Source organism: Drosophila yakuba, chromosome 3L (genome assembly GCF_016746365.2).
Source record: "Drosophila yakuba strain Tai18E2 chromosome 3L, Prin_Dyak_Tai18E2_2.1, whole genome shotgun sequence".
NCBI lineage: Eukaryota > Metazoa > Arthropoda > Insecta > Diptera > Drosophilidae > Drosophila > Drosophila yakuba.
In genome coordinates, this window is record NC_052529.2 from 4007276 (window position 1) to 4032726 (window position 25451).

The following is a 25451-nucleotide window of genomic DNA, read 5'->3' on the forward strand; positions in this document are numbered from 1 at the left end:
GCCCCAATCCGAAGCCAAACGAGAATCGCGTTCTGTTCTCGGGGCCTCCGGTCGGTCGGTCCGTGTGCGCTCGAGATAAACAAACTGCCAGTTCACTATCAATCAAATACCGGAAACAGCTGCTTTAGTTTTGCCATAGCCATTTGGCACACCAACACAGAGGAAACACACACTTACACTCACACACAGACACATACGCAGCTACACGAGATCGGAGGAGAAAAGGGATCCCAAGTTATAGGGAAAAATAATACAACTTCCCGCAGTACCATAAAATATGAAATCAGTTGCTGCTGTCTTCGTTGGAACTTGCAATGAAACACATGAAAGTTATTATATTTTTTAGTATTATATGATTTTTTTTATTTTGTAGTTTTCAACGGAACATACATTCTAAAAACATTACATAAAGTTCTTCTGGTTCTCCAGGGCATCGTAGTGAAAAGCCCACATACTCGTCCTACTCAACGCGTCCTCATTTCTACTCAGTTTATTTTATTATAATGAAATGTACAAATAAAATAAATATTCATTATGCATAGCTTTTTTGTATGTATAGAGTGCCTTAAATATTAATATTTATCTTTATCGTTATCTTTATCTTTATGCGTGTATAATTTTTCTGTTTCTGTTTCTGTTTTTTGTTTGTAGGTCTGCGCTTCTTGAATTTTCATTATCGGCTAGGCTTTAAGGAGTTTTTCCAGCTTTTAGTTTGTTTTTTGGGGTTTTTCTTTTTTCCTTTTTTGTTGCGTTTTTTTATTTGTTTAGAAGTTAGGAGTTTTAAGCATAGTTTTCAGTGTGTATATCTAGGCGTATATATATAGTTATATATAGTACATATACAGATTACATATATAGCATATAGTAATGTGTTTTAGTGTTTAACATTAATCTTTAATTTACTTTTTTCGCTTGCTTCTTGCTTTTACGTGTATAAATTTGTTTTAAGTTGCTAATTTGCCACTGTTTTTGTTGTCATATTTCATATGGATATTCTATACAAAAAATGTTTGTTTGTTTGTTTTGTATTTTTGCTGCATTTAGATGTGTATTTTTTTTTTTATTTTTTTTTTTCTATTATTTGGAATTTGCTTGCATTTTGTATCTCGCATTTCGCTTAAAAATTTTCATCATATTTACAATCTTGCTCACATTTTTGGGGCTGCTGGCTGGAAACACTACGAACCCACCGATCTTTAACTATAAAATAAGTTCATAAGCAACCGATTTCGTTATCCCATATTTTCGCTCCTCTGATTTGTTCCGGCTTCGTAGTTGGTAAAGTAAACTAACTGACTTTTGGTTTGCAGTACATCTAGATCGGTATCTAAGCACATTTAGACTGGTCTATAGGTTGCTCTAAATTTATCGAAAAGTTCGTCGCCCTCAACACACATACACACACCACACCACACACATTAATATATCAATTTAAAGATTTAAATTCGTAAAGTTCTAAAATATTTTTGTGTAATTTTCGGTTTTCCTTTTTTCGGTTTTTGTTTTATTTTGTTTCTGTTCTTTCTACAACATCAAAAATGGACTGGACTTGGTATATATAATATTTGACTAATTTACGCCATTGAATATTTCTCTAAAAGTTCTCCCGTGTGTGTATATAGGTATATATAATATGGTGTTTTGTTACGCTTGCCCCAAATTGTTCAGTTATTCAGTTTTTTCAGTTTTTCAGTTTTTCAGTTTTGTATATGAAAATAATAAAACTTTCGCCCGTTTACTTTACATTCGTGGAAAATTCATTGGAATTATTTGCATACAACTAGTTACATATGTTTATAAAGTAAGAATTTGACTTAGAAATTGAACGTTGAACTGAAGAGTTTTATTAAGCAAGTAAAACAAAAATCAAATAATACAAAAAAAAGAATCGTTCGAAAAATAATTCCTAATCGCTTTCGTTTCGTCAGTTTTGTTTTCCACTTGTCGCCACTCGATTTGTTTTAAGCAAAAAATTATTTTTTAAATAACATTTCTAATAATTAATAATTATCTGTTTGCAGTCTTTGGTTATTTAATTTTTCTTTCTTTCTTTCTTTCTTTCTTTCTTTCCTTCCCTATTCTTTTATATATCCTTTTAAATCATATATTAAATATTTTCCGTATATATATATGTATATATATATATATATGGGGGTATATGTTCACGATCCAGCCCACGATTTAGTTCGGCTTCCCATTTGTGCCTCGCGGTTTTTGCTCGGGTAAAAAACTGGGCACATGGAAAGGTGCCCTTAATAGTCGGGACTGGAGTCCAGGAGCCGCTTCTCCGGGGTGAGGTCACCCTTTCGCAGGATGCTCCTGGCGGCACTGCATCCATGATCCATGGCCTTGCCATTGGCCTGGTTGAGTCCACCATCCGTCACGCCGCCGGATAGGCTCACACCGCCACCCAACCCACTGCCATTCACCCCAAGCGGCACAATGGGCAGCATGCTGCTGGTGGATCCAATGCTGCCCACACCGCCGCCGGATCCTGCGCCACCGCCGCCACCGATGCCCTGACAGCGGCAACCGCGTCCGGCGAACCTTCCGTAGCACTTCTCGCACAGCTTCATGCAGCCGCGCATGGGCCAGTAGAACCACAGGCAGGGCAGGAAGATGGACAGTGCTCCAAGCCAGCCCCATCTCTGGGTGCGCTTGTAGGGTCCGCAGGAGCAGGGATTATCCACGCAGGGTGTGCCATTGCCATCATCGCAGTCCAGGTCATTGTCCCGGGCGCAGTGATAGAACAGCGCCTTGGCGCAGCACAAACAGGAGGCATAGTCGATGACCGACTCGGCGCTGCACAGACACGTCTTGTTGCACACCCACGTCTGGGGCAGCGGCCTGGGGCTCTGGCACTGCTCGCAGCGACAGCGACCGCAACGCGGACACACAATGGGATTCAGCAGGCTGGGATCGCCGGCCATCACCAGGGGTCCACCATTGCCGCCGGCACCGCCCGGTTGCAGCAGCTCCTCCAGCGCGTGCATGTGCTCCTTTTGCGTGGCGGGTGTCGGCTGCTTGGTGATGATGGGCTGGTTCAGACCGAGACCCAATCCCAATCCCAGGCCCAGTCTGGGCGGTGTCGGCTGCTTCGAGGCGGGTGGTTTAGTGGTGCTATTTTGCAGGTGCGAATGTAGTAAGCCATCGGTGTGGTCGCTTCCAACGGACGTCGCCTGCGTCGTCGTCGCCAGTCGCGCATGTTGCTGGTGTTGCTGCAGCTGCTGCTGTTGCAGGTGCTGTTGCTGCTGCTGATGCTGCAACTGCTGCTGGTGTTGTTGCAGGTGCAGGTGCTGATTCCGCTGGGGCAGCAGCAACAGATGGTGGGTGGTCGTCTGGCCATTATCCTGCTGGCCAGCCGGATGCTGCGAGCGCGTCGCATGTTGCAGCGGCGTGTCCACATACTCGTTGGTTAGCCTTTCGGATTCGGGTCGCGGTTGCGCCAGCGTGACGGGGGAGGCGGGCGGCTGGCCCAGAGCGTTGCTCACCGGCTCAGCGCTTTGGAAATGACTAAGGAAGTTGTTGTTGATGCTGTTGTTATTGTTGTTGCTGCTGCTGCTGCTGCTGCTGGTGTTGCTATTGACCAGCGGTACAGGTGCCGGCGGTCGACGTCTCGTGAAACTCGACGATGAACCGGAAACCGAACCCGAACCGGAGACACTGATGCCCGTCGCCGTGGTCGAGGAGGCCGTACTGCTGTTCCGGCTCAGACTGCTGGGACGCTGGGGCAGGAAGGTCAGGTGGTGGATCTGATAGTCGTCAAAGTCCGGCGATGCGGGTATTATCGATATCGTATAGTTGTTGCTCGCGGCGGCGCTAATACTAAGTTGCTGCTGTGAATTGTTGTTATGGATTGCTACGGATGTTGCTGCTGATGATGCTCCTGATGCTAATGCGGATGCAGATACGGATGCAGTTGCTCCTACGTTCGAATCGACACCACTTAACGTCGGCTCCGGCGCCCTTGGTCGATGCACGCGCGGTAATAACTTCGGGGGCCGGGGTGGCGCCAAGGGATCGCCGCCATTTCTGCGATCCATGTAGTGTTGTAACCAGGACTCCTCCCCCAGCTGCACTCCTCCACTCCTCCTCCGCTCCACGCTACTCGCTCCACCTCGATATCGAGATCGCTCCTCCACCTCGAGATCCGAGATCCTCAATGCCGTCGATCGTAGTTGCTGCGCCCGGACTCAGCTCGATTTGCCTTCATCCTTTTGCAGATTCAGACAGCTGCGATTGCTTTCTGCAAATAGAGGAAAATCAAATGGAAATTAGTTTATATTTTTAGGAAAATCTGTGTGGGATAAAGAACGCCTAAAAGTAATCCACGTTTATTGGAAGTGCAAGAACACAACGAATTGGTTTCTGCAGTTTCGCCGTCACTAAAATGGCACGTAGATGGGTTCGCCATGCTTATGGATAAACTCAAAATAAATATAGGGAGCAGAAATAGTAGAAGTGGTCCGGCACGAGGGCGTGCCTCTGGGTCCAAAGTACCAGATGCTTTTGTTTGGATTAAAAATGGCTAGAAGTGAACTTTTCATCGTCGACGGTTTTAATGTTTGTAATTAATTCCGCTGCTAGGAAACCAAAGTGTGAGAAGGTCGCACGTCATATTTATTATACAAAAGTATATGTACCAAGATAAAGAGCGTATTTTTGTATTTTTGTATTTCTGTATTCCCCTTTTTATCGGCATGACTTTAATGTAAACATCATAGGGCAAACACACATACACTGGCTTTATGATTATTATTATTATGATTATGATTATTTCGGTTTATAATGCTCTCGGGTTCAACGGAATCGGCGGGACATGATTTTTCGGCGATTGTGTTTCGTAGTTTCTAGGGAAACTGGGCTTGGCCCCCACCGCCAAATGTTTAAGATCAAATTGCTCACTTATGTATGGGATGTTGGAGTCAAAGACGAAACAGAGTGTTTCGTAGTACTATATGTATTGTATTGTATTATGATCTAGAAACGTTGGCGCCCTCGACTTTGCTAACCCCTATTATCTGCCTTAATTGCTTTCACCCCGCCAATCTGATTCGGTTATTGTGGTTATATTGAAACAAAAATGTATTTTCGAAATTCCATTCAGCGTTCTCCTCTCGCTTTTCACGTATGTATTTCCGCTCCGCATTACGTAGGGCCATAAAAATAAATGGAATAACTTTCATAATTGTTCGATTTGCCATATCAGAAAGAAATTAGCGTTTCGAATTTGGATTCATATTCGTATTTGGATTGGGAGTGAGAACCTCGAATCATTTGAATCTCTGCACTCTGCATATATATGTGTATATATACAATCGATCGAGAGCGAAGAACGAAGCGAATGAATAAAGAAAATGATGCTAATTGAACTTTGACTGAGTACATTTTTAGGCGTTGATGATGAGCATGTTAATTATGGCACGATCGCTATCGCGATTTTGGGCCATGCGAAATAAAGCATTTTTATGGCGAAACAACTGCAGTTTTATGGCATGTTCTTTGCGATTTATAGCAGCGATGCAGCAGTTAATCTGGTCAACGCGGCGTATGAGTAATGCGATAGAACGCGCACTTCGAAATCCACGCCAGACGTCGCGTTTAGATAAATATTTGTTTACACATAATTAAAGGCAACGCGGTGCCTCGCCTGGCAAATAAGGAAATACAGGAAATTAATAAATGGCGTCTCTCTTCCATAAAAATTAATAAAAGAGACAGCTGAGGGCAAAATACTAGGAGCAAATGTAAACGTATTTCATTTCATAAACAAATAATCTTTCTCTACATATTAATTTATAATTTTAACTGCTTAAGAGCAGTGGTTGCTCAACCACTATTCACTTGACCACTGCTGTATGTGTGCCGATATCGAGCGATAAAAAGCCAAAAGAATTATTATTATTATTGTGCCGCATAAAAATTGTTTTTAGCGCCAACGAAAATTTCTACGCCCCAAAAGAAATAAATACAGAGAATATGCATATGTATGTATGCATATATGCAGAGCTATAGGTATGCGAGTGGGTTAAGTGTGTGTTTTTCGGTGGGTATGAAAATTAACACAAACGCCCACTTATTGACGTCATGTCCGGTACTCAAAAACAATTTTCGAGAATGATCACAATTGGGAAAAACAAAATAGAAAATCAACGAAAACACACGTCGTGGGTCGAGTGGATGGGGGGTTTTTCTCGAACAGTGGCAGTGGATCGCCACTGATTGCCAATAAGAAAATCGCGGCACAGGTCCCTCCTCTTTATATATTTGGCAATCGACTTTTCTTTCGGGAGGGGGGAAATCTGTTAGCATCATCTCGATATTTTCCGTTCTTTGATATGCAAAATTCTCGGTAGTAAACTATTTATAAGCCTTTTTTTTAAGAATGAACTCTAGGGGGAAGAGCTTTGATGTTGGAGAGATAGACGTAGTCGAATGGATGGCGTTCCAAATCGAAGTTGAGTTCATAATTATCCATAAATTCGCTACAAGTTGAGCCAGTAAAATTCCAATTAAAGGGTGTAAATGCGGGCCATAAAAAACATATTCAAATTGCTCAATAAAAAAAATAAATAAACATAATTCAAAGTTTATTTTCGTTGGCCGCTTGACGCACAGCCCAAAGTAATGCCAAGATTTCGATTTCATTCTTAAATTAATTGGGCACAGCAGATAGAATACAAAAACATTGTACGTAATTTCAAAACAATTTTGTTGCCTTTTCGTTCACTCGCTTATTTTTAATTGCGCTAAAATTCTTTTTGCTCGCCGATTCTTTTTTTACTTCGTATTTTTTTTTTTGTATTCTGTATTTTGTATTTTGTATTTTTACGTTGGGCAAACTTTGACCTTGGATCGCCCAGAGCGCACAGTGCCTGAATAAAAAATAAATTATTTCGCTGGCAGTGAGTGTGATTCAATGGCGCACGAAATGTGAAATGTGGCATTTGAAGCGTTTTCATTAATAAGTGAAAATACAACGGGTGGGGGCTAAAGGGGAGCTGAAGGGAACCTGAAGGGGGGGGGCTGAAGGTCTTTGTCGCCCGGCTAATTCATTCAAACGATTCGAAGAGATTCGCCTTTGTTGGTTTGCGTTTGTTTGTCCGTTTGTTTGGCTGTTTGCGCAAACAAGTGTCACTGCCAGTTGCGATTTAAATAAAATTATTTAAGGCAGGCAGACAGCCCAACAACAACAACCAGAACAATAACAACAGAATGCGTAGCGTTTTTATATAAAAATAAACCCTGGCGAAAATCAAATGCAAACAGGTTTTTATTTCTCACTCGGCCTGTCATTCTGGTTAATAAGCCGGCGAATAAGGCGAATAATGTTTCTGGCGACCGAGAAGTCCGATCTTTGGCTTATCAACGGCTACGTTTACCGTTCCAATTGTCAAATGAATTAATAAAAGTTATTGCCCAGCGTTTAATGCCAGCATGACCCAATTAAATTACTCACAAAAAATCCACACAAAATCATGACGAACAAAGTCATTTTTCAGTCTCTTAATTGCCGCTTCTTACATTTAAGAGGCCTGTTCAAGACGGAAAGTAAACAAGGAAAATGATCTTTTAAGCTGTAGGTAAATTAAATACAGTGTACAATTATTTATAAATCGCTCTCGCACGCGGCTACGAACTGAACTCTTCACTAAGCCTACTTTGTGTTAATTTTTTGTTAACTTTAGTGCTGATCTAGTGTTTATTGACGCGTTTTTGAAACTGTCAGCAATGACGACACAAAAAGTACGAGTTGCAATTCATTTTATCATGTCTGAAAATCGTGCTTATATTTTAATTAGGCTTCTCAGACAATGTTTCAACGTTCTTTCTGATTTATTTCATTTTTTTTTGCTCCCATTACGATTTTGTGTCAAGTTCTGCCAGGGGAAAAGTACTCTACGTATTTATATAAATATATGAATATTTAGGAGTTTATTCTATATATTATATCTCCCTTTTGGAAATATGTTTTTTCGAGTTCTGCTAAAAATATGTGCGGATACACACGCTCCGAGGGCAGACACACATGAGTAGATAACTGAAATGCGAAGAGCGACAGATGAAAAACCTACACAGGAAACGCTAATGACTGCAGGCAACTCGGAGGGCACAAAACGCGAATGAGAAAACTGAAACTGAAACGGGAATCGCTTGATGTTGCTGTGGTGCTGATGCTGCTGCTGCTGCTGCTGCTGCTGATGCTGCTGCTGCCACGACAACAACACAAAGCAACAACAGCCAGTCACAGAGCACAGATCATTAAACTATTTAAATGCCCAACCGACCATATGTTGCAGCAGCAGCAGCAGCAGAAACATCAGCAGCAGCAACATCAGCTAATAGTTTTCAAAGCAAATGAGCAGCACATGTGGCAAAGGGCTCACGCACACCAACTCACCAGGCAGAGTATCTGTGTGTGTGTGTGTGTGAGTGTGTGTGCTAATGATATATACACCAAAGTCGCCCTGAATGATAATTATCATAATGATGATGATGTTCATTCTTGTGTCTGGAATGGTTCGCTTCGGGTTTTCCTTACTTTTATAGAAATCATTGAAGCCAACTCTGGCTGAGATCGGTGTGTAGTGGAGTGGGGGGTTTCAAAGGGGAGAAGGAGGAGGAGGAGTAGCCGAGAAGAAGCAAAAGATCAAATCACCAACAAATGAGCTGGCCAAGAAGAAGATGCCATCAACTGGAGGCCCAGACAACGGTCGACCGCTCAGAGATGTCGCCAATGGGAACTGGTTCGGTAAAAGGCAGTACCCCTATAATTGGAGTTTACTTAGTTCATATTTATAAACATCATATGTATGGCATTTCCAAGAGAGTGTATTTAGTTGGAATAAAGGGGAATACCTATCCAATTGGTTGCAAATTTAAAAAACTATAAACTTAGGAGTTAAACATAAGTCATCATCTCTAAAGTTAAATCATCTAAAAACACCAAATGGTATTCGGTATTATAAGAGCCCATTGAAAACGAACTAGTTTCCGTAAACTAATCAGCACTTCTCCCCTGTTTTCCCTGGCTTATAACGCTGGTTTGTTGTCTGGTTTGATCTGGTCTAGAGGTCTAGAGATCGAGTGAAGAGGGGAAGATTGGAAGAGGGGAAGATTGGAAGAGAGGAAGAGGCAGGAGAGGAGGTGGAGAAGAAGCCCATAAACTACAAGTGATCGACCTTAAGATTTTCTCGGCCTGATTGTCTTCATCCCGTCGGATCGGCGTTTTCTCTAGGCTACAGCATGCCGTGTATTCCGCATCGTATCGTATCGTATCGTATGGCATAGTAGTGTATGTAGTGTGTATGGTGTTGTGTGTGCGTAAAGTAGGTAGATTTCAGGTAGAATTCGAATTCTCCGCCGTGCGTTGTAATGACTGAAGTGAGTTGCAGTTAAGTGGCAGCCAAAAAGGAAGCTGCAACATGTGTTGCCTCGCCATCTCACCAGCTCTCTTTCTGCCCCCCCCCTCCTCATCCATGTGCGTAAGTGGTGTTCCATTGTGTGTTGCACCTTTTGTCCGGCCATGCACAACAGCAACAACAGCAACAACAGCAACAACAACAACAACAGCAACAGTGAACAACAAACAGCAACACCAAACACACGGCAGCAACACTATTGCAACAGCAGCAGCATCGGTCGAGATTCCGATACCAGCTCTTGTCTCGGCCTTATAGAAACATCCAACAGATGTTTTCTATGTTTCATTGTGAAAAATTTTCTCTTTTTCCCAACCGCCAGCTTGTTTTTCCATATCTAGCCATCCCGCTCATTGGGTGATTGCTCTCCTTTCATTTTGGATTTCTATTGCTCGGTTTTTATTTTTTTTTTGTTTTTTTTTTTGCCCATCCTCCATTGTTGTAGTTCTCAATCGCCTGCATTCGCTTCATTCTTGAAAAGGTGGTGCACTCGTAAATGGGGTATTATCACAGAAGAGAACTGAATGATCGGAGGAAAGTCGGGGATTCGGTTGCCTCATTGCCAAGGAATGATGTGGGATGATTTATTTGCCTTCGGGGCTGGGAAATGGATTCAGATTATGAAAACAAAAACAAGAAACTTCACCTAAATCATATATTTTTGTTTCGAATAAGACTGTTTACTTTTCGTTAGCTAGATCTCACGGATTGCATTCTTTCGATGTTCTGGTTGTATTTTAAATCAGAATTTCTACTCCAGCTAGGCAGATCTAAAGAAGTCACATAGAGATCTTTTAGGTTTTCCCACGCAGCAGAGACCATTTCACTCCCCACACAACACACCCCATCATTTCCGTCGTCTGGCTTTATAATTTCGACATGATAATACGGTTACCTTCCTGCCGGAGATATCATGGCTATGGCTATACCTATATGCCCAACCTTCCTTCTCCGGATCCCCGAGCAACGCCCACACTTCGCTAGACGGCCCAACCCTCTCGAGAAACGCAAAGGCAGGGAATATGCTGAATATAATGTTGGGTACAATGAAGGCAGGGTAGGGCGCACTAATAGAGCCATGAGCATAGAGCATACACATAATTTTCTATATCTAATTTGCGTGTTCTATTCAAAAATTCCGTTCACATCCTTACACGCGCAAACGCCCACACAGAAGCTGGCAGCGACGTTGACTGCGCCGTCGACTGCACAGGCGACAGCTGGCAAAGGTTGCGTGTATTGGTGAGTATCTGTGTGTGCGACACACACGCACACCTACATAGACAATGCTCATTGGCTTTGCTTGGCTTGGCCCGAAAAATGAAAAGACAACGAAACTAAATAAATAAGAATTGCACGGCGGCAAACTCATGACATGCTGGTGATGACGTCAATGGCACTCACACTCACACATATACACGAAAACGCAAACGCACACACGCACACAACGCCAGGTTGTCTGTCTCTGTGTCTGCTATATAAATTTCGCTGCTATTTATAGAGTCCTTGCCCCGAAATAGCAACAACATTTGGGTCCCCAATAGGCCCGCAAAAGCCATCCCAATTCCACTTCCAACCCAAGAAAAGAGACCCGAAATTGGCGAAAGGCAATGTAAACAACCTGACCCGCCCTAATGTACAACAAAACAGATTCAGATCCACACACAAACACACAGGCACACCCCCCAAAATGTACACCTCCCAGCCACCCACTCGCACACACACGTACACACACACACAGACAGACCCACAGGCGCGAAGGCAAAGCCAAAGTTGATCAAAGAATGAGGGCCAAAAGTGCGTGACTTTGGCAGCAAACTTTTCTCAATGACTAGAGATGTCAATCCGAAACCAAATTAAGGCACAGATACAAATTGAGATAGATTCGCAGGAAGTTTAATCAACAAGGAAAAGTGAAACTTCAAAGTGGTTCACCCGAATAACAATCCATCAAGTCAGCAGTGGTGCTATTAAAACGCATATTTTTGTAGAGCAAAACTTTAAAGAATTTTTGCCCAATTAAAAGCCATCATTATACTGTGAATGCCCAACTTTATCGTGTCACGAACACACCCCCAAAACGCCAGACACACCAGCAAAATGACAGCCCCAACCACCAACACCACCACCAACACCACCAGCACCACCAAACAACCGCCCACAAAAGCCGCACAGAGATACACGCACTTGACTCGTCTGCCTCGCTCCTAATTTTCCTCATTTTCCACGAAGCGTGGCAACCGAAATCTATTTTTAGCTCACCGATTTTCCAACGCCGCACAAGACAGTGAGCACAAAATAGAAGCGGAAAGCCACAGCCTTATATGCAGCCCCACTGCCCCACCTGTAACGTTCAGATAAGACTGATGGGGGGAAAACTGACGCTTAAAGTGTTTTTTTCTTCACGTTTTTTCTTTTTTTCTCTGTTTTTTTTTTGGGCTGGTGTAGTCATGGGTTTTGGGTGGACGAGCACGCCCACTGAAGGTCTCCAAGGAAGGCTGCGTGGGCCCGTCTTGAGGTCACCTACGCTCACACACACACACACATCTTCGGTGAATACACATGAAGTCCTGGCCCACGCTCAGTTGGCTATTTTCGCACTCACACGGCGGAAAATGAGCAGCCATTTTAGTTAGATAATTAAATGTCCTTTAATAAACCTAACTTTTAAAATATTATTAATCATATTACTTTTTAAAAAGTAGTTTCCTTATCAAGCCAATAGGTCAGCGTTAAGGTCAAAGTAATTTTCATATAGTGACAAAGTAATACAAACTAATATTGAAATGATTTATTGGAAAATAATATTATCACAATTACTATAAGCTGTCAATTCATGCTGTTTACTCTTCAGTAAGGCACTGTTTTTTCTCAGTGCACCCGTGCAGACGACTTTGCATACGAAGTGGGGATAGGGAGCGTAAGAAATGCCAGCATTTCGCATTTGTTTGGACGTGTCCAAGTTGTCACCTGCTGGTGGCAAAGGTCACGCCCAGGCAATTGCATTACGTTTCCAATTCAAAGGACTGTCATAAGCAGTCGCCACCACCCAGCTCCATGCCCATGCCCATCCCCCCAAGAATCTCATCTTTGGCTCACTTCATTCAAGCTGACTGCTCTGTGCATCTGCATCATCATCAGCTCAGCATCGCATCATCATCAACATCAACATCAACATCTTTGGGTTTATCATAGGTTGTCGTCGCCAGCCATTCATTGACGACAATTCTAGCTGCGCACATAACTCGGATATGTACCGATGGATATATATATATATATATATAAATATATATATATTTATGTGTATAGAGAGCTGTGGCTGTGTGCTTAGACCATTTCTATGGACGCTCGATTAATGAGCGTTTTGTATGCGTTGCTCGACCACCGCCTCGCCTTCTGGGTGGTCAACCAGCCCCCAAAGCCCCCCCCCCCTCTTTTCCCCTTCTCGAGTTCCCGAAAACTGAAAGCCATCTAAATCTGAAACCAAATCCAACAGCCAGAGCAAGAGCAACAACAAACGGAAGTGAGCTATGGGCGTGGGTTGATCTGGAGAATGGAAGGGGGTGCAGCTATTGTCTTAGTTTGCTAATGGAAAAGATTTGCTGGGAAAGTCTCGCAACGTAGTTAGAGCCATGAAAAAGAGCTTTAGCATGTACTCTTTGGGGGAATTTATAGCAATATTTGTGATAAAAATAGTAATCGAATCGATAATGGGGATTAAAGACTAAAATACTACCTAACTGCTCTGTAAATTAGTCTATCAAAGTGAATAACAAGAAATATTTAAGTAATTAAACAAATGAGGTTTATAGTAATTGCTTTGCAGACCCATTAATTAATGATTAACCCAGAAAAGAATGGAAAATCGCATAGACCCTTTTGAATTTACTTCGTAGTCTTCATAAATTCGCCAGTCGTCAGCTCTTGCAATTGCAGTTGTGTGTTGGCCCCCACAACAAACACGCTTATGCTGTTGTTGTTGTTGTTATTGTCGTATTTATTTTTAAAAATTATAATTTTCAAAAATAAAAAGGCCATTTTTCGTTGGCTTTTTTTTCAGCGTCGGTGCGACGACAAAAATAATGAAAATCACATGTTTGCTTGCGGCATAAAAATGGTTGTTGGTTTTTGGTTTTGGTTCTGGTTTTGTTTTTGTTTTTGCTTCTGCTGCTCTCAGTTGAGTTGAGTTCAGTTGGTTTAGTTCGGTTCTTGTTGGGCTGTCATTTGGCGTTTTGCTTTGCTGGCAGCACAACACACATATCTTATAGATACTTTACTATATATGCACATACATATGTACATATGTGCCATGCCCATCTACATGGCAAATCTGAAATCTCAACCCATTGAAGCGTGCGCCAACCCATCCCCTTCACCAGATTTTCCCCTACTTTTCGTCGGCTTAAGTAAATGTTACGTGGGGTGAAAATTTCGCCACTTGATCGTTTTGATACATCACTTTAGTATCTCTCTACATTGCATGTGGATTGGTTATTACCCAGCACTCACCAACCAGCAGTTGGTGTTCTATGAGCCGTTGCTTCAATTATGTCGTCGGTTGTTGTCGTCAGAATCGTATGGTATATAGCATATAGCATATAGCATATTGCTTATAGCATATATAGGATATACCCCGTGGCCCAGCAGATCTTGGCTGCCTTACATTTTGGTAACAGTTTCGTGATAATCTATTTTTGGGATTGCGAATGCAATTAATTTGCTGTCATTTCGGCCTCTCGCTGTTGTTTGTGTAATTTTATTTTTCGCCGACTATTCTTGATATATCCCAAATAAGACAGGGGAAGATATATGCATGGCATCGGTGTATATATAGACGATTTGCTATAAATCAGGTGGGAGCGGGGCTGATTAAAACGAGACTCTCTCATACAAAGTTACAGGTAATGATCTACAAAGTTTCCTGCTCGAGCACCAAAAACCTAGGTGTGTACATGGTATATGTTAGATATACCCCTGCGGAAACCTTCACGACTTCCCCATCCATCTGGCTGTCTATTTGGCGTCTGCGTCATCAACGTCATTGTGGATCTGGTGGATGTGGTGCTTCGCTGTGTGCCTAGCTGTTTATTTAGCTAATAAAAATTAAGCATTTAATTTATTTATTCAGATATGTTTGTGTGCACATGTTTTTCGCCAGCAGCGAAACGAAACGAAACCAAAAGAAATGAAGCCAACGCCAGAATTTCCTTCCATTATGAATGAAATTTGTATTTGTGTATTTTTGGCTATGACATAAATTCAGAGCACAAAACCGACACAGAACCCAGCCGCACAAAAAGGCCACTTAATTCAATAGGAAATTGGTAAAATTTTTAAAATTCTTAGATGATTGGTAAAACCCCTTCCGAAAAATCCAAAGAATAAACGAAGGCGAGACGAGACCATCGATCAAAAAATGTTAACTTATCGGTTGAAAAGTTGTTACGCCTCTTTTATTTATTCTGCCTCTCGTTTCCGTTAGCCCCAAAAATTAACAGCCAGCAAAAAGTAAATAAACTTAAATATTTTTCGTCGACTGATAAACGTCCTCTCTCCGCTTCGTCTGATTTTTTAAGCGTGTGTCAGCGTGAAAAAGAAAGCAAAAGCAAGAGCAGAGCCCCAAAAATAAAATAATAAACGAAGAAACTGAAAAAACCGAAAAAAACGAGCCTAATACCTGGGGGTCTTCGTCTTATCGAGTCACCTAAAAAGTATCGATGACGAAACTGTCTCACCTCACGCTCTTTTCTAGATTAAACCGCTTGAAAAAGTGTTTAAAAATAGAGTAGAAAAACACGCTCAAGTGTCCAAAGGTTTGCCACACAACCCAACACAACACACATCACACATCAAAAAAAAAAAAACAAAAAGTGTACGCAGGAAAAAGTGGGCAACTGATTAGAAGGTTTAGCTAAAAGTCAGTCGTCAGTCGACTGATTTGTGAATGGAATTCTCTGTCGAACTGAACCGGCTGTGATCGATCGATCGATCCGATCGAATCGCATCGAATCGCATCGCATCCCATCGAATCGGATTGGATTGGATGGGATCGACTGGGCATTATCAGTCGATCGGCTGGGCAACAATGAAACAACTTTATAAATTCACATTCTAGAATTTCTCCACAGATGCAAACCGAATCGCAGAGCAATTTATTTTCAATAAAAACTGATATACTCCTCTGCGTGTGTGTGAGCATTTGGGGGATTGGGATTATCTGTCTGGTCCGATCAGTAAATACCGATGGGACACGAGGCCAGACGAACAAACAACTTGAAATGTCAGTTAAACTAAACATTTTGTTCGCCAGCCGCAAAACAATAAGTGTAAAATATAATAAAAAAAAAAAAACAGGAAAATTTATTTGATTTTACTTTGACAGTTAATGCATTTATATATATTTATTTTTAGCACTCTCGGTTGAGAGATCAAAGCAATTCTATCTATAGAACGTTTTGTATTCTTCAATGAAATTCTAGAGGGCAGTGAAAAAACAGGATGAATTATAGCGTAAAAAATAAAAATAAATATGTAGGAAGTTTAACAAAAATAATTCATACAACATTTACAATTTTTGTTATATGATTAGATTTAGTTTGATAAATCTTATGCTTAAGCCGTTTATGCTTATATTCCTGTAATGTTTCAAGTCCACAAAAACACGTTTATTTCCACCATAATTCTTCTTGATTTCCGATCACTACTTATGTTAATTTCTCGAAAAAAAAAAAACATGTCACGATGCAGTCATAAATTAATCAGATATTCGCATGGAATAAACATATACACCAATTATTTCTATCAAGAACTGTGCATTTCCTGGCAATCCATTTGGCCGAAGGTTGGACGCCAAAACGTGATTAACTGAAATTGCAGCAATTGCTCTATGGCTATATGGCTATATGCTTATATTTATTCGAGATCGGGGAGATATGTACATACATATATGCCCAGAGATGTTGGCAGCTGTGGGGGCGAACTTACATTGATTTTCAAAAGCAATCCGTGGTACAAATTCCGTAATTAATCACCGTAAATGTGTGTTGAATATGTTGTGTAATCCTTATTTTTCGAGATGTATCCAAAGTGATGAATTCGATTCTTTTTGCGTGTAATCCAAAGGCGATTTGGAGACGTGGGGGGATTTCTACAGATTCTTACTCGCGATCGCGACTGCTGGTTTTAATTTAGCATTTATTAAAGGTGATTTTTCGCTTTGCTTTCTTTCGCATTTCATTCACAAAAGTAAATTTAATTAACACAAAAACGACGCCGGCGTTGATGTTTGATTTTGTTATTATTTTTGCCAGACTCGTATTTTTATATATTCGCTGGGTTTGGGTTTGGTTTGGTTTTTGGTTTTTTGGCGTGCCAATAAAATAATAATAATCAACTTGGCGACCGGCGGTAGTGTTGTTGTGGTTGTTGCTTTTGTTGCTTTTGTTGGTGGAGCAGCGAAGCTGGCGTCGCACAATCACACACAGATACACGAACACACCGAAAGCGGGGCCACGTCGTCGCCTATGTGTGCGTGTGTATGCGAGCGGCGAATGTATCTGTGTATCTCGTTGCTGCGTGTGTGTGCGTCGTTGTCTTGAGTAAAAAATATTTTTATGCAATTTTATATATGTACGTATATATAGATTTATAAAAATATTTGTGTGCGCGAGAGACTGTTGTTGTTTGATTTTGTGTTTGCTGTATTTTTTATTTTATTTTTTTTTTTACTTCTTCCCAACACGTTTTGTATTTGATTGGCTTGAGTTGACTGCTTTTTTTTTTTGTTTTTTAAATAGACGTTGTTGATTTTCTTCGAGCAATTTGCATTTTTAGGCACATGATTTCCATTGGAAGCGATTGGTTGGTTGGCTTGGTTAACTATTTCTATTTCTATTTCCCAAAAATAAACACTCACTTTTCACCACACACAATACTTGCAAGTGATTGCTTGTTTTATATATATTCAATATATATATATATATGCGGGTTGTTTAGCGCGTTCTGGTAGTGAATTGTTTTGTTTAGCAGGTTATTGTTGCTCGATTTGCTTAATGAATTGGTTGCTTCGAAAAAAAATGTTGTAGTTTTACAAAAAAGTGGCTTGATTTTTGAGGAAATCGGAAAGACAGCGAACGCGACAATCGCGGCAACCGCTCGTCACGAGGTTTTGAAGCGAAATGAGCCGCAGTCGTTTTAGTGCGACGTTCCCTCTGTTAGACGGCTGTTAGCGCGCTGTTGGCTCAAAACGAGCTCGCTGTTAACTCACGGCGAAAATCTGAGAGAGAGGCGGCAAATTCGAACAGCGATCACTTTTTTCCCTCTTTTTTGCTTTAATTGAACGAAATTTTTCATTCTCAAAACGTTTGGATGTGTGTGAGAGAGCGTTTGCTGAATGGGCGTTTTACTGGCGTTTTTGAAGGGGCATTCAAGGTTTTACACAATACCTTTTCAGTAAGAAATCTAAAGATTTGTTTAAAAATATTTTATTTATTAGAAATTCTCGAAGGAAACCCTTTTAAAAGGTTAAAAAACAAGCACAGGAAATGCTGGCGGCTGCTTGACTCACTCACACACGCTCGCTCTCAAATCAAACTCAGGCGAATGTATCTGTGTCATGCTCTCTCACTCGCGCGGCGAATTCAGCTGTTGCGACTATTCGTACTAAAAACCAACCGGACGTTGCCGCCCCTCGCCCCCCATAGCCCCCTCACGACCACCGCTGCCCCCCTCAGAGCCTCGTCCCCTCCCCTCCCCCACCCCTCCCCTCCCTCTCACCCAACGCCCATTTCTATCTGTGTGAGTGGCTGTGTTTGTGTAAAAAACGGAAATTGAAAATATGCCAACTTGTAGGCGCGCTCGCTCGTTTTCAAGGGGTTTCAGCTCGGGATGGGGTGCATGGGGGTCGTGGCGAATTCATGCCAGTTTCTTTTTCATTCATTTAAATTTAAATGCAAACAGCGAACAGCGAACGGCGAACGGCTCGCAGCGCAAACAAACAACAGAGCAAAGGCAAAGGCAAAGGCAACAACAGCGAATGCGGCAAATACAGCAAACACAGGCAAAGCCAAGCGACAGCTGGGCCCCCCGCAATGTGCGAGCCCCTCGGCGACCCCCACGCCGCCGCCTCTGGCACCTACCCACCATTAACCCTTTTGCGGTGTACAATGTATTTTCTAAAATAAATCTTTTATCTTTAATTATTAAACAAATTTCCTTTGCTTGAAGCCTTATAAATACCTATTTTTAGTAGGTCGCAGTCATTTTATTCATATATTCATTTTATTCATCATAGGATTTTTTATAGATAATAGTCTTCAATGGGTTAAGCAGCTGGATTGCCTACGCTGCGAATCCCCGATGCAAACAAGTTTTCCACGAATGGGTGTGCTGTCGTCGTCGCTTTTCCGGCCGTTGCGTGCATAAACTGGGTAATTTTCCCCGTCGCCAATTTGCCAATCACCTCTCGGCTCTGCACATTTTCCATACTATCTGCGTTTTTCCCTCAATGAAATTTTCCTCTAGCATGTTTTCACTAGATCTGCAGCAGCATGAACAACAATTAATGCACACCCGCCATAAAAACTGACTTAGATGGGGAAAATTTAATTTAATTATTTTAAAATTTCGTGTTTTGTAAGTTTGATAAAAAATAAATACAAAATATAAGTGACGCCGACTGCGCTGCCGACTTCGTCGCGTTTGCTGACAATATGAATGAAAATTACGCACACACAGTGAGAGCGACAGAGAGAGAGAGAGAGATAGAGGCGAGAAAGTTGGGGGAAAACTCAAGATGTTTTTCCATGTGTGTGTCTGCGTTTCCAGCCATTCAGTTGGTGCGAATGTGTGTGTGTGTGTGTGTACGTTGCATGAGGTAAGCATAAGATGTGGTGTCCACGTGTGCCCATGTGTGCGGGGAAATGCTTCGCTCAGGTGGGACGAAGGTGGCAAATCATTCACACTAACGGGTCACAGCCCTGTCCCAAAACACTACAAAAAAATTCAGAAATAAATTTTCAACATTTTTCTAACTAAAAAGTTTCTCTGAATTCTAAAGACCCCAATTTAGATACAATTTTCGCAATTCCAGATGATTCTTGCACACATTTTCACTAATTCTAAACTGCTGACATATCATAAAACATAACCCCTGATATCTACAACTCATAGCTCTTGCGTATGAATGATGTTGAAAAGGCAAATACAACAACACAACTGGATGTTGTTGTTTTCCCCAGTAGTTGTTGCTCTCGAGCAGAGTTGCCATAAATAAGATACACGATTGAGCGGCGCGTGCGGCTTCAAGCTCGACAACTCTGGTTGGAAACCTCCAACTCAAAACCAGTAGCACTTTTCTGAGAGAAAAAAAAAATGTGAAAAATAACATCAAATCGTATGGGTGTTGTCTAATAAGCCAAGTTTCGCGTTTGGGCATCGGAATTCAAAGATAAGCTTGAACTTTCCCAAAAATGGGGAAATGGATGGGTTTTTTCTTTCTTTCTTTTTTTTTTCTTTTTGTTACTATGGGGCGTAGTATCTGTAGAATACCAAATAAATAAATGGCATATTCCAAATGGGCACAGATACATGCAAATTTCTCGCTCACATCAAAATATCTCAATTTCAACTCTTTTGAGAGAATACTTCGCCGCACGGCGAATTCGCAAGTGGCCTCTCACCGATACAGATACAAATGCAGCGACAGCGACAGATACAGCTACAGATACATTCGCCGGCCGTTCGGCTTCGCTTCGTTTCGTTTAGCTTCGTCTTTTTTATGAATGAAATGAACGGGCCCCGATTATAATGAATGGAATTGGAGGTCTGCCCGACGCTCTGCCGGCCTCGTGGGCAAACACAAAATTGCCTTTTGCCTCTCTGACTTTGCAAATTAAATATATTGTTCATCTTTCATTTTTTTCGATTTACCCATATATTTTCATCGAATATTGGTTAGTGTGCAATTTTTTTAGTTCATTGCTTAAGGCAGTTACATATTTACTGGATGTCTTCGTCGCAGACGAGTCGTCGCCATAAATCAGCGTTACAATGCTGAAAAAATACACCGTATATGGCAATTTCTTCGAACAGACTTTTTAGACTGACTGGCATCAGTGGCGTAGGTGTGGTTTTTATGCCTAAAACCCGCAAAAGCGAACAACAAACTTAAAAACTATATGTAGAAATATTTAAAGCCTGCTAATTGCCAAATTAAATTGTATTTGTAAGAATTTTTTCATTAAATAAATGAATAATTTACACGTTTTATTAATAGTTCAAAGTTCAAATATTATTTACTATTATACTATTTTTTAACCAACAAATAATTTTAATATTCATTTTCCGTAACACGCCACTGTTTGACATAATTAAGTCTTGACAAAATTCCAGCCATGCGATGTGGGCGTATCACATTTGGCCAGATCTAGTCACAAAAACTAAGCAAAAATCAAATGGAGATGGGAAAAAGAGAAACATTTACATAACACGCCTCATTTGAAGCAAGTTGCTCAGGTTTTCCCCCAGTTGTCCCCCAAACATGGCCGTATGAATTGGGCCGGTCCGTATGTAAATCGAATTTTACCCCATCTAGAGAAACCCACTTTCTACGCACTGAGCAAATTTCCTCCAGAACAAGAGTATTTTCGAGTATCTGTATCTGAAAGATAAGAACTAAGGTTTATCATCGCTTGAGTCACGGGGCTAACTCGTGACTTGATCAAATGCAAAACAATAAACAGTTGTGGCATTGTCTTTGTTGTTTGCCAATATTGATAATACCGTCGGTTAATATTTATTATTGTGGAAATGTATTTCCTTGAAAAGATTTCTGTTGAATGTTTACAGCCATAGCGTTTAAAAAATATGTGATAAACTAAATGATAATTTTGGGGTTGATAAGGTGAGTCGTTTTTATAAATAATTTTCCCTATAATCGGTCATGAAGAATTTATTTATAGATTGCTAGAAAGCTGACCGGAGCATAAATATGTACCTGTGAAAAAAATACTTATTCATTTAGCCATAAAACCTATCAAAAAGATTGCTTTTCAAACTGGCAGAAGCCATGATTACAGGTAAAATTAAAGAGATTGGCAATAAGTGAAAGATGACAAATTTAACATCAAGTTGAAAAAGGTTTTTATAAGATACATAGATATATTTAATTCTCAGATATTTTGAAAACGGAATTACATAGTATAATAAAGCCTTTAGTTATCAATCAGATTTCAGTAAGAAATTTGCAAGATTATAAGCTACTTAAAATAAAAAATTCCCCAGCGATTCAATGCAACAGCCGCCAATTGTAAATTATATAAAATAATATAACAACATGTTATTAAGAAAAATTTTGCAAAAAACAATCCCATGGTATATAAAACCATGCTTTGCCGAGCAGAATCCATATTTAAATTATGTATGTACAAATTCGATGAAGTAGGCTTGAAACCAAATTCCGAAGTGGAAGTGACGGCTTTCCCTCCCGTCGGAGCTTTGCATATCATTGGCCGTCGGAACCCCCACATGAAAAACTATTTAAGAGTTGTGTTTATTTTTTATGTCTACTCTCTATCAATATTTTAGCTAAACAAATTTGTGACAAACGCAAAATGACGATGGCAACGCCAACTCGCTTCCGTTGCGATCGATAGTGGTATAAAAGCACTACAAAAAATTGAAAAAAAAAAATACTTCGAATTTTGATTTGAAAATATGTAATATAAAACTAATGTTTAAATGAATGATGAATATTATGGAGTCCAAATTTATACATCTAGAAATAATGAACTGTTTAATTGAAATTGCTTCGAAGCGCGAATGTTTGCATTAAAGTGTATTTAAAAAAACCTTATAAAATTATTATGTTTATATATATTGTATATCTTCCATTGTCTATTTAAGCAATAATTCCACTATATCAAATATTTTTACCGGTGCAAAATACGAGAGAAAAGAGGGACCGAGTTGAGATCTGAGAAAAGCCCACAACTGAAATTGGAACGCATAGCTCATATTTTGGTTTTGAGTAGTTGCGACCACGAAGGCGGGGGAGTTGCCCATGCCCACATGGCCTGGCCTATTCATAATTATATTGGAGGAGCCCCAGCCCCCGGAACCACCTTAAATGGAGCTCCACATGTATATACGTATGCAGCGTGAGCCAAAAACTGGACACACCGGCGGAAGCCATTTATGGCTAAAAAAAAATTAATACAAATAAGATACAATAAAAAAAAACCCATTGGCACACCCGTGTCCAAAAATGCGAGAGGCACAGGGCCCAGAGGATCGTTTCGGATTGGATCGGAACGATATCGATGGCATAGTCTGTGGAATGCCAATGCAAAGCAGAAGGCAAAGGACTGAGGATTTGGGAGGCTGGTGGAGCCAACGGCGCAGACCAGTAGCCACATCCGCTGTCAAGTCTTTTGGGAAATTAACGCAGTTATTCACGCAATTATGTTACGCGACCGACCCGAAGAAAAGGTCTCCTGAGCGGACCAGCCCAGCCCAGAACCAAAAAAAAATTAAAATAAAAAACCCAACACAACTCACTCGCAGGGAATTGGAATTCCTGCGACGATCAGCATGAAATGTGCGCATTAGTCTTGGTCAACGCCAGTCCCAAAGACAGAGCTAATTGAACGGTACAGATTCAGCGAAACCTTAACCCTCTCGGGATTCTAGGGGATTTCAAGGAAATTCCGAAATATTTTGGTCATACCCAAAGCCATAGGTTATATATTATAGAAACGGAGCCAGAAATATGCTTGGTATGAGTTCTTTAATAATTAATGGACTTAAAAATAAGAGGGAATTCCCTGCTCTAGTATAATCTATCATGTTAAAATGTTGTACAAATTTATAGTAGCTATATTTATTGATACAACTGATAGAGCTAACTCGCTTGCAAAATGGGTTAAGTTTATAAAATTCTCTGTGAGCCGCAGCCTCCATGTGAGCTGGCATAAAAGGCCAAAGTGTGTCTCAGCTTTCAGCCTTCAGTCCGATCTTGATTTCGCGTCATTATGATTCGCATACAGATTATACAAATTTCGAAAAAAGATATATATTCGGAGGGTCTGGTTGGTCTTCATGTTTTATGAGACATCTGCAGACAAACGCAGCGGGTTGCCGGCGAAAACACGATCTCCATCCTCATCAGCCAAACCAATTTCATTTCGAGATTCGTTCAGCTGTCGGTATTTGTGGGCTACTGTTTCGAATTTTTCAAAGTCGCCAAATAATTTTAATGATCTGGCACAGCGAACAAAGTACTAAATTAACTTAAGAGCCTTCTTCAATCCACTTTGCCCCACTCATCCTCTTCAGCTCCGCCTTTTCCCCACATTTCGGGCAGTGAAAATGATTTATGGCATTCCAGCAGGCCTAAGATCTAAGGCTCAAGCTTGGGATTTGTTTTTTAGGTAGGCAAAAGGGTACAGATAAAAAATTCAATAAATTAAGATCTACCAGAATATAGTTTTTATTTTATTTGCTTGTAAAACAAAGCTCAAAGATATTGTAGGTAATTATTCAATGCTCTTCTATTTTGATCAACATCATTAAGTTATTTTAAATATAGACAGTAGATCAGGTATCGAGAATAAGATTGGATTCACAATTTTTACAGAAACTTTATTCCCAAACTATAAAAACGTGTTTCTACTTAGAATTTTCAGATTGGGATAGGTCAACTTTATATTATATACAGTTACAATACCGAACAAATTAGTCCTTGATAACTCACTGCATATAAATTGCTTTTAATGTCCTTTCTACTGCTGAGCACTGGCCACTTAACCTTCGGGTGACTTTTAGCACTCGAAAGAGGAACAAAAAGTCAAGATCAAAAGTTGCAATTGACAATGTGAATGACTTAAGACATTTAAGTGTTCTTCGACTGCGAAGGTAGGATATTGATAGAGATGGACATGGGACAAGGAAGCTACTCACCGGCGAGGGGAATTTGGTTGATGGATGGGTTCTGGTTAAAAGTTTTTCTCGGCTTGGTCGACTCGATTGCAGATAATGCAGATAATTTGATTAGAGTTTTTTTTTAATGGCTCGGTGCTGCTCGCCTTTGTTCGTTCCGGTTTTTGGGGTTGATTGAGTTGTTTTGTTTTTTTGGTGGCAACTGTACTCAACGAGCTGCCTTGGTTAATTGATTAATAGCACGATTATTTTGAATAAAGTTAAACTGGCTTATGCTATGTATATTTATTTTATTTAAATGGAATAGTTTATTATTTAAGATTGTTTATTATTGAAAGAAATCGCGCACTTTTACTTAGATACACTAAAATAAAGCATACGCCGTGTGCGCATCTATTAATCGCTAATTGCGTTGTGTCTTTGAATATACAATTGTATATATATCAGGTATATATATATATATTTGGTAAATAGTTTTGCAAGCACAATTTCTCGGAGATTGCACGTTGAATGCAGCCTGACTATCGTCCAGTGACTGAGCCAATGTTGCACGACATTTGCATCGGAGCTGCAGCCTCACCCGAAGATTGCCGATAGGATCTCGTCCTGGAGGGGAATAGCCATTCGTTCGACCGAAGGCACCCAAATCCGAGACACGAAACGAAACTGCGTGGGCTTCGTGCGCCATTCGTATTGTTTTCCGTATTCGGCTTTTGCTGCAGGACTAATCCAGGCTCCTGGCTGCTGGTTGCTGGTTGCTCCTGTTCCCAGCTCCTGGCTCCCAGTTCCATCCATTTGCATGGCCATGCAGCCCCCTTCAATTGCCTACCAACTCCCCCCGCCCAACTCCCCAACACCCCACATCCAGCCAACATCCTGGCCTCGGTGGCCCGGCCAATAAGGACACGGCTTTCAAGGTCGTCCGTTTTGACGGCCATTTTGAATGCACCGCCACGTTCAATGGCCGCCCACTCGAACACGCCTGCATTTCCTGGCCCAATGAGCTGGTCTCTGGCCCACTCAGTTGCCTTGGCAACGACCTTCGGTAGGCGTCGCCTCGACATTGGCCATGGCAGTGAATTTCCACTTTGG

The 25451-nt window shown here is 41.0% G+C and overlaps 1 protein-coding gene across 2 annotated transcripts; it reads right to left on the reverse strand.

Annotated features, from left to right (window-relative positions):
• Nucleotides 1-365: 365 nt before the first annotated feature.
• LOC6532824 (protein sprouty) lies at nucleotides 366-24882 on the reverse strand. 2 transcript variants are annotated; one of them, XM_015194139.3, is made up of 2 exons: nucleotides 24381-24882; nucleotides 366-4246 (listed from the first exon to the last, which is right to left on the reverse strand). In XM_015194139.3, exon 2 carries the CDS (start codon nucleotides 4041-4043, stop codon nucleotides 2253-2255), a length of 1791 nt encoding a protein of 596 aa, XP_015049625.1. In that variant the 5' UTR covers nucleotides 4044-4246; nucleotides 24381-24882; the 3' UTR covers nucleotides 366-2252. The 2 variants fall into 2 exon arrangements, with proteins under 2 accessions (XP_015049625.1, XP_002093561.1); XM_002093525.4 differs by lacking the exon at nucleotides 24381-24882 and adding an exon at nucleotides 16407-17608.
• Between the last annotated feature and the right edge of the window lie 569 nt (nucleotides 24883-25451).